Source organism: Eutrigla gurnardus, assembly GCF_963514095.1.
Source record: "Eutrigla gurnardus genome assembly, chromosome: 17".
Classification (NCBI taxonomy): Eukaryota; Metazoa; Chordata; class Actinopteri; order Perciformes; family Triglidae; genus Eutrigla; species Eutrigla gurnardus.
The window spans coordinates 5,598,597-5,613,792 of record NC_139928.1 but is presented as its reverse complement, the minus strand read 5'-3'; the positions used below and the strand labels follow the sequence as shown (position 1 = coordinate 5,613,792).

Below are 15,196 nucleotides of genomic sequence, written 5' to 3'. Positions count from 1 at the left end.
ATTATACTTTAAAGTCAGACATCTTAAAGGTGATCGTGCATTTTGGGTTTGTGTGTATTAGTTTGTTGTGATGGCACTGTTCTGCGTTGATAGCATTGTGACGTGTCACATATTCACACGTACTGTATTTTCAGCTTCCCTAATCACAACAATGTTGACCTGGCCATTTAAATCTGCTTGTCTTCATCATGGATTCAGCATGAAGTGGGAAACTGAATATGGCCTTTTCACTGAAGAGTGTTAAAAGGAGTAGTAAGGGATTGTCACCCAGAATTGAATGTTCCCACACATTCCCCTGCTGTGGCAGGACACTGCTCACCACAGTTGACTGTAAACAAGTCCTCACGGCTCAGAGTGCACTTTCACTGAAGATCTGTGAGAAGAAAAAGTGCTAGGATACTTCTGTAGATTGTGATGCAGAGCGGCTAGTAGAGTTCCTCCAAGCCACAGGAGCTGTTTTTGTGTTATTTCAAATATGTCAAAAATATTGATCTGGATAATCAAAATATGAAGTATAATTAATCCCATCAATCGCATTGTAATCCAAAACAAACTTGTTTTTATCCTCACATCCAATATTGACATCTTGAGTCTAATTTTGACAGCAAGAAAAAGGCAGTCAGCTATCAGCATCTCAGCAGATCGTGTTAAAAAGTTTGGCTCTATTTTGGAGCAAAGTGATAAAGCAGCTTAACAGAAGGACAGCAGGCCAGCTGCTTTCTTGTTTCGGTGTGTGTTATTCTTGCCGCATGTTATGCAAAATGTTTGCAGCCGCGTGTGTCTTGTGTGTCAGAGCAATGCTTTCCCTGCTTGGATTGGATGCTATCAGCATGTCAGTGATTCACCCCGACAGATTGAAGGATAACAACACAGAGAGTTTGAGTTGCTCTCAAAATACCATCATATTTCACCTTCATGTTTGTTTTCCCACTGGAAATCTGCTGTATGATTGTGTGCTCACGGTGGTATGTGGAGGTGTGTTTATGTGTGTGTTTGTGTATTTGTGTATTTGTGTGTGTGTGTGTGTGTGTGTGTGTGTGTGTGTGTGTGTGTGTGTGTGTGTGTGTGTGTGTGTGTTGTGTCTGCTGCTGCACAAATTTGCTGTCTGTCCTCACGGCTCAGATGTGTATCAGTATGGGGGGGTGGGGTTGTCTGCACTATTCCCATCATGCCAGCTGAAAAAAAAAAAAAAAAATGTCCATCATAACAAGTCCTTGTCTCATATAATGTATATGATTTATTTTTTCCTTGGCACAAGTAACATATATCACACATTTTTCTCTATTGAACAAAATAAAAATCTACATTCATCTCTTGACTCAAGTGTGACTAAATTGTGAAACAAGACAGATCGCTCCCCTAATGCCACGGACATTACACTTGATTCCAGAAGATACATGAGACGTGTTCACGAAGAGTCGCTGGAAGTGAAAGCACAGAAACAAAGACAAATATTGTTGCTTCTTTCGTTGTCAGGTCCAGAGGGAAGAAGCACAGCGTTGTTCTACGGACTCAGCTGACCGTGCGTGTGCACGCCTGCATCGGTGAGTGCTCTGTGACATGTTTATGTGTGTGTTTAACATGAGTTTGTCCCTGGACACACACACACACACATCAGCACATGTAGGAACATACTGTACTACACGCTTAGATGGCCGTCCAGGGGTTTACACGTGGAGCATGCTGGGGTCAGACACGAGACTTCACACTCAGAGGAAGCTTCGTGAAATATCTCCATACTCAACGTGGTATTGTGCTCATGTCAGTAATGTCATTAAACATACACGATGGGAGCTTTTGCAAGGTTAAGGGACAGGAAGTGAAGTAAGCTCAGTTTGTTTCCCTTTTGGAGTTGGAGAAGTCTTCACTGTGCGATGTCCTCCACAGTTCCCCGTTTGTAATGTGGAGAGGAGGAGGAGGAGGAGACGAGGGCAGGAGGTGTGAGGAGCTGTGAAAGTTAGAGAGGGCTTAAAGAAACGATCGGAGCACAAAAGAGGAAATGTTACCATAAAAGTATAGGGAAAATAGAACTGAACGAGAGAGTTTCAAGGGACAAAGGCAATGCTAGGAGATGTCAGGCAACACAGAAGCAACAACACTTTGGTACCACAGACTACCATCGGATCAAAATGTCAGTTTGTCCAATACTCTGATTCTGAGAACTCATATGCAGTACCATCGGCCTTATGGCTTTTTGTTTCTCACTCAGGGATTGTATTTCTTGCTTACAAATGACAAATAACAAATAATGTACCTCGAACACACATGGATGATTTTTCTGTTTGTTTCATCATTACGTTATAAGTTGGCCAACAGCCCATGACTGGGCGACTGTATTCCCTTTTCTATATCAGCCCACACTTTGCCTGTGCTCCCTCCAAGACTTGTCCTGCATGGTCAACATTCTCCATGCCAGTGATAGCAGTGCTAAATCTGGACCCGAGAATAGGATTGGCTGAGAACGTGACGAGGTGAAAGGTCACTAGGAGTAGGATTAATGGTATTACAGAGAGAAAACGTGCACATAAAGAAAATACTTCATTCGTTCCTCAGTTTAGTATATGACATAACTAACACATTTAAAGTGCAGTTATAAAATGAAAAAAAAGTTCATAATCAAACAATAAGTTTTAATATTCTTTTATTATTTAAATATTTATGAGTTTTTCAAATATCGCTCACTTTTTGAAAACACTGATCACTGCTACACACCGTGAGTATGTGGAGAGGCTAAGCCCCATCGGGGAAACACAAGAGGATATTAATGATCATGTGAACATTTTGCATAATTCTGCAGCGGCGGTGCACACACACACACACACACACACACACATACACACACTCTTATGAGGGATCTTCCCATGGTTAATCCTGGTTTGAAAGAAAGAAGAAAAAAAAAAAACAGAGCCGGGCTATATTTGCTGGTCTCTGCATGATTTGAAAAACAACTTACAAGAAGAGAAGATGCATTTTTCTTATTGAAGGGTATAAGAGAAGCTTGAATTTTGCCCATTGCCAAGGTTTGATGATAGCGTTTGCTCACTAAATTGCCTGCAATCTAGATTTTATTCAGCATGACACAGATGCTGAGCAGCGACCAGATCCTGACTGCAGTTGATACTCTGGATTTCCACTTTGTAATTCTGCAGCATTAGACAGACATATAATCAGATAGCGTGAGTGAGTGGTAGTGATCCATTCACTTTAGAGATCCACTGATTTCCCACCCCCTCTCAGCATGCTTCAATGAGACAGTTCAGCTATCCGCTCATCTGCCAGTTTAACGCTCTCTAATCCTGCAGGGCCTTGACCGTCAAATCGCTGAGTGGTCAGAATACTGTCCACTAAATTAAAAGTCTGTCACAATCAAAGACACAAATTGTTTGTGGAATCAAGTATCTGAGACTCACAATTAGTTGGTCAGTAAAGTGGGATTGCATGTTATAGTTTTGTATTGATTACACAGATTGCTGACTGTGCAACATGCATAATAATGATTTGGAAATGAGGGAAAGGATCAATTCCTCAGGGATTGATTGAGAAGGATCAGGATTTGATCAAATTAAGGTCAACTGTGATGGAGATCTTAGGGTCTTAGGGTTCATCTTCTTTCGGGGCCACAAGTTCACAAGTGAAAAAGGATAAAACAATGAGAAAGGCAGCCCTCCTTGGCATATCTTGGCAAGAAAGTGAAAGATCAAATTACATTCAGGTTTGCCAACTTGGGATTAAGGATGCTCCGTGATGCGTGTATGTGTGAGTGAGGGTGTGATAATGTGTGTGAGTTAATGAGTTTTTCTGTTGTTTATCAGAAGGAGAAACATTGGCATGGTCAGCAAAGCAGTGACTTAGTCTGCTGCGGTGTAAGCACTCTGCAGGCAATGTGTCTGCACCGGAGAGGCCTTCGTAGCACTTTAATGATCTGGCTCTTCTCAGGACTGCATTTTCCACACCCGGAGAATGGGTCAATTAAACAGGAATGTATCTTTTTTTTTTTATGCAGGCCAGGAGTCCTGAGTGTCCTCATCTTCAGGTTGAACAAGCATCTACTTAAGCATCTTTTTTCACTTGGTCTTTTGTCGCTCAATGTCTACTCGTGTGCCCGGCCTCCTCTATTTAATCCCCTTCTCTCAGTCGATCCCCACGGTCTGCAGTCCCCTCAGAGTCAATCAGAAACCCTTGTTTACCGGTTCCTTTTAGCAGTCTCCATCGAAGCAGAGTTGTTGTAGACCATAGCTGACGGGTGGAGCGAGGTGATTTAGGGGTGGTGGTTGAAGTGGAGGTGTTATCTTTAGAAAGTGTTGACAGCGCAGGAACACGCGAGGAAGGCAGCACAACCTCCACTCGCTAAATGCGAGTTACAGGAAGCAAGAGGTGAAAAAAGGGCTGATTGAGGAAGTCAGAGGATGATTGGAAGGAATAATGTCTATCTTCAATCTGATCAATCAGCGCTCATTACATTCCACAATATGAGAGCTTCAAACAAGTATGTATTAGGTTTCTGACTTAGTTCGGTGTGGATGTGTAATATGCCCTGATGACCCAACCAATATTAAAAAAAACAGGCACGACCACGATCTGCATATCTGATAGCAATTTGACAATTATTTTATGACATTAATAAACAATTTTTTGTATGTAACTCAACATTTTTCAGTGTTTCTGAAGAGGAGGGTCAAAGTCCAATCTTCACTGTGTTACAGCTCTATTTTGGTCTCCACCACCAAATATCTCTTTTTCAGCTAAATGCTCCACCGGAATCACCAGAATCACCAGAATCACAGGCCTCATTTCCCAGCCTGCCCTGAAGCGAAAGGATATGCAGTAATTAAATACAGTTTATGATCAAATTTAGAGAGAGTATGCTATCTGACAGGTAAAGCTCCCTGTAATGAGCTGTACAGCAGGTGAAACAAAAGAGCTGCAGTGCAGAACAAAAGCCCTTGCATGTGTCTTGGAGCCTTTTCAATCCCCTGGCACTTACTTCTGGAATTCAGCCCTTTTTACAAAAAAATGTGGCTCCTATACTGCTGGATTTCTGCTCCCCAATTATCCGGCTCTAATCACCCCCCGCAGAATTGTAAAAGAGAGGCGGGGGCCGGAGGTGAGTGAAGGTTGACTTGCTTGGATTTTCCCTGGTCGGGCTGTTACATAACAAATTAACAGCTTGTCAAAAAAGGAGTCAAAGATTGTGTTGCATCTGTCTTTTTATTCCTGTGGTTTTTTTTGATTGGATAAAAACGTAATAATAGACACTATACAACAACAAAGGTTGTTGTATAGTGTACTGAAACACTGTAACGAGATATTTTCGAGGATTTGGTGGCATCAGTTAAAATCTCTGTAAATATATGAGCTTACCGACACGGTGGTCTCTAGTGAACAAGCAGGAGTTCCTATTCAGTTGTTTCTCCACCGATGGGGGGTGCGGTGGTAGTGACAGCAGTCTGGCCTTGAGATGCTGCAGAAAGAGATGACCACAGCCGGTTCTAACAGCGCTTTACTGTGCCGGTGTAACCCAGCTGTGGGAGATAAGGTCTGGTAATGACATGGTGTGACAGGGAGATAATGCTTGGTAATGGGGAAGCTGGGAGGGGGCTTCGGTATAGGACATCTGTGGCTGTACAGTTGTAAAACTCTAGACACATTATATGGGTCTGCTGACACGCTTACACTTATATCTGTGCAACTGCTCAAGCTGGCATCATCTCCCTTTCCTCCTCTCTTAATCTACGTTGGTCCAAATGGTGCATTATCTCCATCTCCCCTCCACTTCTGTTGTTCAACCCCAGCAACCTCGTTCTTTTCCTGGCCCGCCCGCCCTGATCTCTAAATCTATATTTACTCTGCTCAGCTTCACATATTGTTTGTGACTCTTTGTTCTCGTCGACACCTGTGGCTTTGGCTGGAGAAACTGTGCCTTGTGATCCCTCTGTGTGCACACGTGTGAGTCAACGGGAGTATTTTGCCCATGAATTGTTTGCACGCTCTTCGGCGGGTTTAGACCTGTCACTCAATCGGTTTTATCTGCGCGGACACATGATATCTTCTGTGCAACACGTGTGTTTATGTGTCCGTATTTTCTTTTCACTATCTCTTCATTGCCAGGAATCGGCTGTTGTGCATTCACATTACAGGGCAACCCGATCTTCTTTTTTTTCATTGGTGTTTCACAGAAAGAAAGGGGGGATGAGGAGTAGTTTCCCCTCACCAGCAGCTTGAGGAGTGACTGGGAGCACTGGGCCCACATGAGTCATGCCTTACTTACTGCTGTGGGAGATGGAGAGATGGACTGACGAGCCATTAGGGATGGAGGTGTAGAGCAGTGGAAGTGGTGGAATAACTTTACAGCAGGAGCTGCTGTAGAGAAGCCCGTAACACGCATCTATCCTGCAGCTGTTCCCAATTCCTACTGCAGTAGCACTCTTCAGCTTGTCTCCAGTTGTAAATAACTGGCCGTCCTGCTTTCTTACAGTTTAACGGTAGATCAGGCTGGTGAAGGGGGCTCCGCTCTAAACAAAGTAAATATGTTGTGTGTTACTCTAAGCCACAAGCAGATATGAATCACAACTGTTTACACTCAGCTGTCAGACTTCATCATTCCATATTGTGCAGTACAACTAGATGTGATTATATACATTTTCATGGTTTTGGCTGTGTAGTCAGTTGTATGTTGCAGCTGTGTGTTTAAAGGCAGCGTGATCGGTTGCTGTGGTTTGGTGCCCGTATGTTGCAGTGCACTGATTTCTGTGGATGTGGCAGGGTTTTCCCTGGGTTGACCAAATATGAGCAGGCCAGCTGTTGTGCAGTGGCACGACGTGCTGCTGCTCCCTCCATTACATGTGAAATACATTACATGTGTGTTATGTCTGGGCTTGTTCATATGTGCAGCTGCGTGTGCCTGCACAAACCTCTGGCTGGTCTGTTTTAATCATTTTTTTTTTTAAACCATTACATAATGCAATAAAACATCACCATTACTACAAGCTAAACATCCAGGAGGACATAGACTGGAGAAGCTGCAAGCTTGGCATCTCATCTATAGCCGTGGGGTTTCAGAGATGATGGGTTTAGGGGATGTGTGGAGAGACACGGGGAGAGGGACGATTCCCAGAGATGGGGAATCGCTTAGGGAGGGAAACACACAGGGGGAAAACAAACCGAGCAGGAAATGCACCTGCCAGACAGCGGTTGGCCAGCAGCTCCAAACGTTATGTCATGTGACTTACAGGTGAGGAGAGTGAAGGAAAGAGAGAGCTCTGCCAAGGTGGTAGAAGTTTAGCACACATTGTGATTGCTGCTATTTTGGGGTTCCAGACTCCCGACCAGAAAAGTAAGGGGATATTGCTTTGGCAGTTTAATAGAGAGAATACCTTTTTGTCCCTTTTTTTAATATATATGTGTAAGCCATGCAGTGCAAATCATGCTCTTGTACGAGTCCAACAGAAACAAATACTTCCTCTGATTCTTTACAGGGTATATTATCTTTTCTTAATTTAGTTTATCTGCAGATTAATTTCCAAATTGATTCAGAGATTACTGATGTCGCAGTCTTGCACCCCACTCTCTAGTTATCTGTGTTACACACTCACACACTGAGTTAATGGGCCCTCCATCATCATGTGTACAATGTATAGATGGAATTTAGCCTTAAAAAAAGGAACCCATATGATCTCTTCCCCGTCTGTTAATAAACCCGACTATGCCAGAACCCCCTCATACAGTAGCTTGTGTCATATGTCATCGTGTCACTGTATTAGGGTCAGACACGGAAATAAACACACACACACACACAAGCAAGGGAGGAGCATAATAACAGGCAAGTGTGGTATGAGTCAGAGCAAGATTTCACTCGGCTAATCCACTCAGCAAGCAGCACATCCACTGAATACCCTCTGTTTACCCGCTCTGGCAGCTGTTAGTCTTACTCTGGTTTTTCCCTCAGTTCCTACTGTGTTTGCTTTTCTCACTCTGACTGTGTCTTTCCTCTCTTTTATGTCTGTCTTCCTCTCTCCTCTCTGTTGGGATACTCTTTTTTTATAGACTCAATCCAGCCAGATGACACTTAAACCACTTTGAAATAAGCATTTGGATTCTTGTAATTCACATGAGTTCTCATTGAACAAACGTCTCTCCGCTTGGTTCAAATTGTTGTTTCTTGTTTCTGTCTTTGCACATGCAGAGTGTATAAAAATGCACCACCACTATGTCAGTTGCATGCAGCAAAAGCTGTCTTTATGCTAAGCTATGCTAACCTGTGACTGTAAAGTCACATTTACCGCACGTGCATTAGAGTAGTATCTATCTTCTCATTTTGACAGTCTTATTTCTGACATGTCATTGGCCAACGAATGCAGTCAATTAACAATGACATCAGCAGCAAGCGTGAGGAGGGAGGGAGGGGGAGATGATGGCGAAGGATGAGAGAAAACACTGGTCGCTCGGTTCACACGTGCACACTTTTATGTGGGATTGAACACCACAATTTTTCCCACAATCAGCTTTTGTGTCTGGCTGCACGCCAGATCAGGTCACGTTCTTTGACAATCTATTATCACAGATTAAACACACAGCAACTCCTTCACATGACAACAGTTGGATGAAATTAATTTAAAACAGTACCAAATAAAAAGATTTTGGATCCTGTAAACTATCGGATATGTGTGAGGCCGCAGGGTGCACTAAGAGACAGACACAGGCAGCTGCATCAGAGACAAAGTAAAAATGTAGAATATTTTGGCCGATAACTGGTTGATCCCTAATTACATTTTAATAATAAACATTTTGGTGTGAGTATAAAATGAGTCATCACTCCCTGTGGACACAGTAATGTAACTAAGTGTGTGACTATCGAGCAGCACTGTAGCTGCCTGTTGCTGCCGGACCTGTCGTCACCGTGGTAACATAGGGTGCCTGTAAGAAAAGCTGAGTGTATTTGTGTTTGTGTTGTGGATATCTATTCCTGTGTGTGTGTGTGTGTGTGTGTGTGTGTGTGTGTGTGTGTGTGTGTGTGTGTGTGTGTGTGTGTGTGTGTGTGTGTGTGTGTGTGTGTTGACTAATTCAGGAAGTGCCAGGGGCACATGAAGGGCAACGGGCACGTTCTGGTCTTGGAGTATGTCGGGAAGTGTAGCGAGCAGCTTGTGTTTATACGTGTCTGTGTGGCAGCGAGTTTCCTTCCTGACGACATCTGTGTTTTGAGCTTCTTTTACAGATCCTTCATCAGGGTTCAAGGCTACCGTCTGGAGATGTTTAGCTGCCTATATGATAGTGTGTATGTACAATAGGTGTGTACAGTACATCAGTGTGTAAACTATAAAATATTGCTGTCATTTGTTGCGCAGGGGATTTCTGGGAATCATATAAAAGTTTGTTTTCGTGTACGTGCCTGGGGTTGTGGGTAAATGCCTGTGTGGAGGTATGTGTGCGTCATTACCGAGCCTATAGTGTGATCTGTGTCCAGTCGCCACTCTTTAAATCTCACGAATCCAACAGCGAAACCTTGGAGGTCTCACACTCCTTCTCTTTCTCTCTCTCTCTCTCTCTCTCTCTCTCTCTCTCTCTCTCTCTGTCTCTCTCTCTCTCACACACACACATTGTGGGCCCTGGGGCCTCTATCGTCATCCGTACCATCAGCAGCCTCCAGCACTCACACTGAAGGCCAAGACCAACAGACGAAAAATAGACAGTGGCAAAATATCCTCCGCAGTCTGGCCTTTGCTGCCTGCCAACTTTTTCCTTTTCACTTCACTTGACAACAGACTGAACTCATGCATTATTGTCCAAACGATATTCGATTATGACAGATTGATGGAGTATTTATTCTTTTAAAGGACAGACTCATGGACATGCCACTCACACATGTGCACGCAAGAAGGAAGTACCATCCAACGGTGTCTTTGCATATGAATGCTATACGAAACGCCCCTACAGAGAAATGTGAAAAGCTCAGTATTAAGGCGTTGTTTAATTTGGCATTGAGTTGTCTTCAAAGCAAGAGACAACAAATCTGCCAATGATATGAAATTCCTTTCCAATGATCAGCTGAAGACACAAGTGGACTAGTTTTAAAAGAAATCCTGGAACAGGTGAACCTGCGTTGGAAATAATTGTGTATCGTCCAGTTGACTTTATTTTTCCTTGACTGATTATTGAGCTACAAGGCAGTAAAACACACAGTGCACTGCATGACCTGAACAAAGACTGGACCCAGCATCGAGGCTATTCAAAGTACGTTAGATGCCCAACAGACCTATATTTAGCACGATACCAGCACAGAGAGGGAAAGACTTCCTGGGATTAAATCAAGCTCTCCAGCGTGCTATTACACCTCATGCTGCTCTCACTTTTTTATTTTAGGTCCCACTGAATTCCTGTCTGAAAGCCAACTGACTGATTGGCCCGGACAGCCGCGTGGAGGCTTTTTTAGAGGGGTGCAATGAAATCCTCCAGGAACACGAGTCAGCGGTTATAACTGGGCCTTAATGCGAGACCACCAGCTGTGAACTTGTAGACCGTTGCACCATCCAGAAAAATATTACCCTTAGTTGACCTCAGTGCATGCTTATATGTAAATATCCGTGACCCAATAAAGATGTGTGACACTGAAATAATTCTTGTGACCAGGTTTACGTACATACTGCGGGTCAACCAGGTCAGGAATTTTAGTCTAGTTAAAACAAATTTACTAAATGAACAAAACAAAACCAAAAATGCTGCAAAACTATATCAAATTAATTTGTTTAATTAGAGAGAGAGGTTGGATTTCACTTTGTACTTGGAGCCAGCATCTAGTGGTCTTGAGAGGAATTGCATGTTAGGATTATTTTGCAATGGCTACCGTACTTATTATTTTTGATAATGCATTCATTTATTAATATAAATTTAGTCAATTAAATCTGCAATACATTGACTGATCACCTTTCCATTGATATGGAGAACTTGTTATAAAACATTTGCCTGCACATTCAGCAGATCCAGAACAACATTAGCATCTGGAGTTGTGACTCTGGCATCCTGATTAATGTTTGTCCAAACTCTGTTGGTGTTGTCTCTGTTTATGGCAGGGGTGTCCTATCTTATCCAAGAAGGGTGGATGCAGGTTTTTGTGTAGTCCATACCTCACCTGATCCAACTCATCAAGGTCTTGATTGAATTGCATGGTTAGTTAATTAGTTGAATCAGGTGTCTGAGTGCTGGGCTAAAACAAAAGACTGTACCCACAGGGTTTAGGGTTTCCTCCTTCTGGGGAAATAATATATATGATGCTCCTTCAGCTGCAACATGTTTGCATGCATCATTGTCTGGGTACAGTTTGATGCTGGGCCGCTTACATGTTTTTAGAGCTGCTGCAGGGGCCAGACACTGACAGTGGACTGGTACCCAAACCGTGTTTATAAAACTTGAAATGTCTTGAAGCGACCCTGAATACAGGATAAGCGGTAGACAATGGATGGATGGATGTCTTGAAGCTCATGTGCTAAATGCCAAACACATTTTCATGATTCTCTTGGTTTGTCCTTACATTGTATTCTTGTCAGCCTTAGAATCTCACCTTCACACCACTGTTTCTGGAAGCAGGTTGACTTGAAGAAACATCTGCTGCCTATTGTTTGGGGTTTTGCATATGAAGTATTGCACCAAACCAAGTACAGGGCAGTTGTGAGTATAATTGCTTTGGATTAGGCCTACTGTAGTCTGAGCTGGCCTGTGTGTTTTTCTGTTTGGAGATGTGTAGATGGTGCAGTAAATGTTGAGGGATTAGTCAAAGCTGAAGGGTCACAGAACTAATCTCATTATGGCAGGAGGGGAAGGAGGCATCTGACTACTCCTGAACGACTTAGCAGACAGCCTCAGCACCGGGGGAATCCCTGTTTCACCATTAGGACACTCCCGCACACACGTGTGCTAATCCACATGTTCCCACATTGTTATAATATAATGCATAAGGCAACTTATTTATATTGTATCAAGTTGTATAACAGACATTTTAACCCATGATTGACTAGAAGAGTATTTTTCTTGAGGCATTTTAAAATGTAAATAAAGATAAAAAAAAAATAAAAAAAACGAGAAACCAAATGGAAGTGTAAAACAGGCTCCATCAGTACCAAGACATTCTTTCGATAAAGCTCCAATTATAGAGAAGCCCAGCATACTGGAAGAGTCTCTTATTACTAAAACATAATTTCTTACATCTCTTTCAAAAGCAAACATTTCATAAACACTTATGAAATTGTATGTTTACATCAAACTGTACACACAACACACACAACTGCCCTCTGATGTGCTAAATATAAAACACTATTATATAGTGGCTTTTGTATTTTCATTTGTAGCACACTGTAAATAATTACTTTATTAAGCATGTGTTTATTCTTAATAATTAGAACAATATCAAAGACAATTTACTGAGTTGTGTTGTAGTCTGAAACAAATATATAGTATATTGCAAGTGCATTAAATACATTTAACTTTCAAATTCATTCAAACTTGGACTCCATTGTTGTGGACATCAAAGAGCAAAACTTGAATCCCATTTGTAGTGTCCAAGCTCTGATTTCTAAGTGATCTAATAGGTGACAGGTGTTTTGCAGGTGCATTCTGGGAGCAGGTGAGGGGGCTAATTGAGTGTGGTGTTTCTGTGGCAGTGTTTACACAGACAGGCTTTCAGATTTGAATCATGTGTCTCATGTAGACACTCTTGTGTGGTTATTTGCAAAAAAAGTTATAGAATTTCAAACGTACTGAAGCAGACTATGTGTGTATGGCAAGTGTATCTGGTGGTCAATAGATCGGCTGCATGAGTCAGCAAGTACCACAAGTTTTCATGCCTTGGCAATTGCAAAAACATGTTTTATTATTAAATTCTGGAGTATAAACACTGTGTGCAGCTGAAGTAAAATTAAACATTTTTAAGATGGAATATGGAACTACATGACTCATTAAGGCTGACATATTGCAGTGCATGTGAGGTCATGGTGAAACAGCGTAGACAAGAACCTCGAGTCCTCCAAAACAAAACAGTAAAACCAACCTATAAATGAAATGTGCCTTTCTGTCTTTCCTTCATCTGTCTGTCTGCACTCAGCAAAACACAGGCACTGGCTCACACACACACACACACACACACACACACACTCTAGCACACGCTCAGACCACAATGACACATCCCAGTGAGTGTTTCAGCTTTTCATGTGACAATAATAAAATCTAGGGCCAGGAAAAAAGGAGAATGACCAGCAAAAGACACGTGGACAGGCCTTTTAAAAAAAACATCCTTTTGCCATTTTCCTCTCCTTCCTCGTCGCATATTCCGACATCTACTCCTCTGTCTCTAAGACCAGTAGAGGTCACCTAATGAAGATGTGTTATCTTCCTGGTTTGTGCTTTGCTGTTTTTACAGTCTCCCTCTAGAGAATACAAGCACAGAACTGTGTTGTCAGGCCAAGCTGTTTGGCCCAGAGGTCGAAGGTTGAGAGTCATTTGCTTGAGTTATTTCCTGCTTGAATGCACCATCACGCCCGACGCACAGTGTTAAGACAGCTGGAGGCCGAAATCCTGCCAAAGGGAAAATGGCCCATTGATTATTTAGCACGTTGAATTGTGTTTACTCTGGAGCAGAGGGTTCATTAGGTTGACAAGACCAACTTTTAGGTGATTACAGGGTATCAACATTAATGTTGGCATGACTGTGAGACTGAAAAAACATCTTAATAATTTGAACACATTCACTTACTGAATGAGAGACTGTGAGCATCAAGACCATGATTTGAAAACTAAAGAGGGGGGTTTCGTTTTTGTAAAGAAATGACCTCACCCATCTGGCATATCACTTTTTTCTTTCTTTTTAAATTTTTTTTAGAATTCATTGCTATATTAAATGACTTATGGAGATGGCTAGATGTAACATTAAAAACAACAGTCTGTTAAAGAATTAAACTGGTACGGACAACGTGACCCCTCGCCTTCTGCACATCTGTATCCAGCTACGATGATGAAGCACACGCTTTAGCCTGCACATAGCTGGCCCTTAATGGGTCCTATCTATGCAACACTGATACTTGAATTTACATTTACATTTACATTGATACTTGAATTTACATTTACATTTACATTGATACTTGAATTTTGAGTGACAGTAAATAGAAATTAAACCTGTTAAATTATATTCTATCTGATCCATATTTCTTGATTGGCTTGCATGCGTTTGCCAGGGAAAGAGAACGTGAAATTAGGCTTTTTAAGCAAATTAGTTCCCTAAGTCCAGTTTACCTAAAACTGTAGCACAGACAATAATGTAGAGAGGTTTGCATTGTCGTGACATAAAGAATATGTTAAGAAGTGAAGGGATCAAAATATTAAATAAATGTTTTCATGAGATGACAGCATTATAGATGGCCAACAATGTGTGTGTGTGTGTGTGTGTGTGTATACATTGTTGCTAATTATAACGCTCACCTTTTTGACACCCACTGGATCACCAGAGCGAATCAAGCCAAGTTGACGCTTTATCTCGGCCGCTGACATGCTGCTGACGGACAGCAGACGTTTTGGTAAAGGTTGCCTGCCTAAAGAACGTGAACATTACACGTGACCGCCTGCATCAACCGCTGACCGTCAAGGGCCAGATGAAGTGTTCCCTGCACCGTTGAGTGGCCACTTTATTTCCAGGGAAACCCAGAGAAACGAGAACAAGGAAGGGATTTGTTGAGGTTATTGCACCTGCCGCCTATGTTTAAGAAAAATAGCATTTAACCAAATAAAAGGTCACTTTCAAGGCCAATGTAAGGCAACATCAGGCTTGGCTTCAATGCTTTCCCAACTTGGTAAAAACAATGTAACAAAAAAATACATAGATATGGATTTACTGAATTGTTATTCACTAAAATAATAAATTGGACACTAAAAATGTGGTAAAAGAATCGGTAAATCCTTGAACACTAACTGGTCTAAAGGTTAAAAATCAACGTTTTCCTCAGGACATGGCAGAGGCATGTATGTTGTTTGTGTATTTTTGGAAGGGGAATTCCACGTCTTCTCATTTATGTCCTCTGCTTTGATTACCCAGAAGCAATTGGCTTTCTCTCCTCAAATCAGACCGTGGCCTGTACTCAGTGGTCACCCCTTTCCTCCCTTTTCTTTTCCTTTCCGCTCCTTTTTTGTCCTCGTTCCATTCCCCTTCTCTTAGTCCACCTCT

The 15,196-nt window shown here is 42.1% G+C and overlaps 1 protein-coding gene across 5 annotated transcripts in view; it reads left to right on the top strand.

Moving 5' to 3' along the window:
• fhod3a (formin homology 2 domain containing 3a) overlaps positions 1-15,196 on the top strand; it is a 44,809-nt gene that overhangs the window by 6,455 nt on the left and 23,158 nt on the right. For all 5 annotated transcript variants that reach the window (XM_084032360.1, XM_084032359.1, XM_084032358.1 and 2 more), the window contains exon 3: positions 1,477-1,544. In XM_084032360.1, coding sequence (XP_083888486.1) covers positions 1,477-1,544 — 68 coding nt within the window. The remainder of the gene's footprint in view (positions 1-1,476; positions 1,545-15,196) is intronic.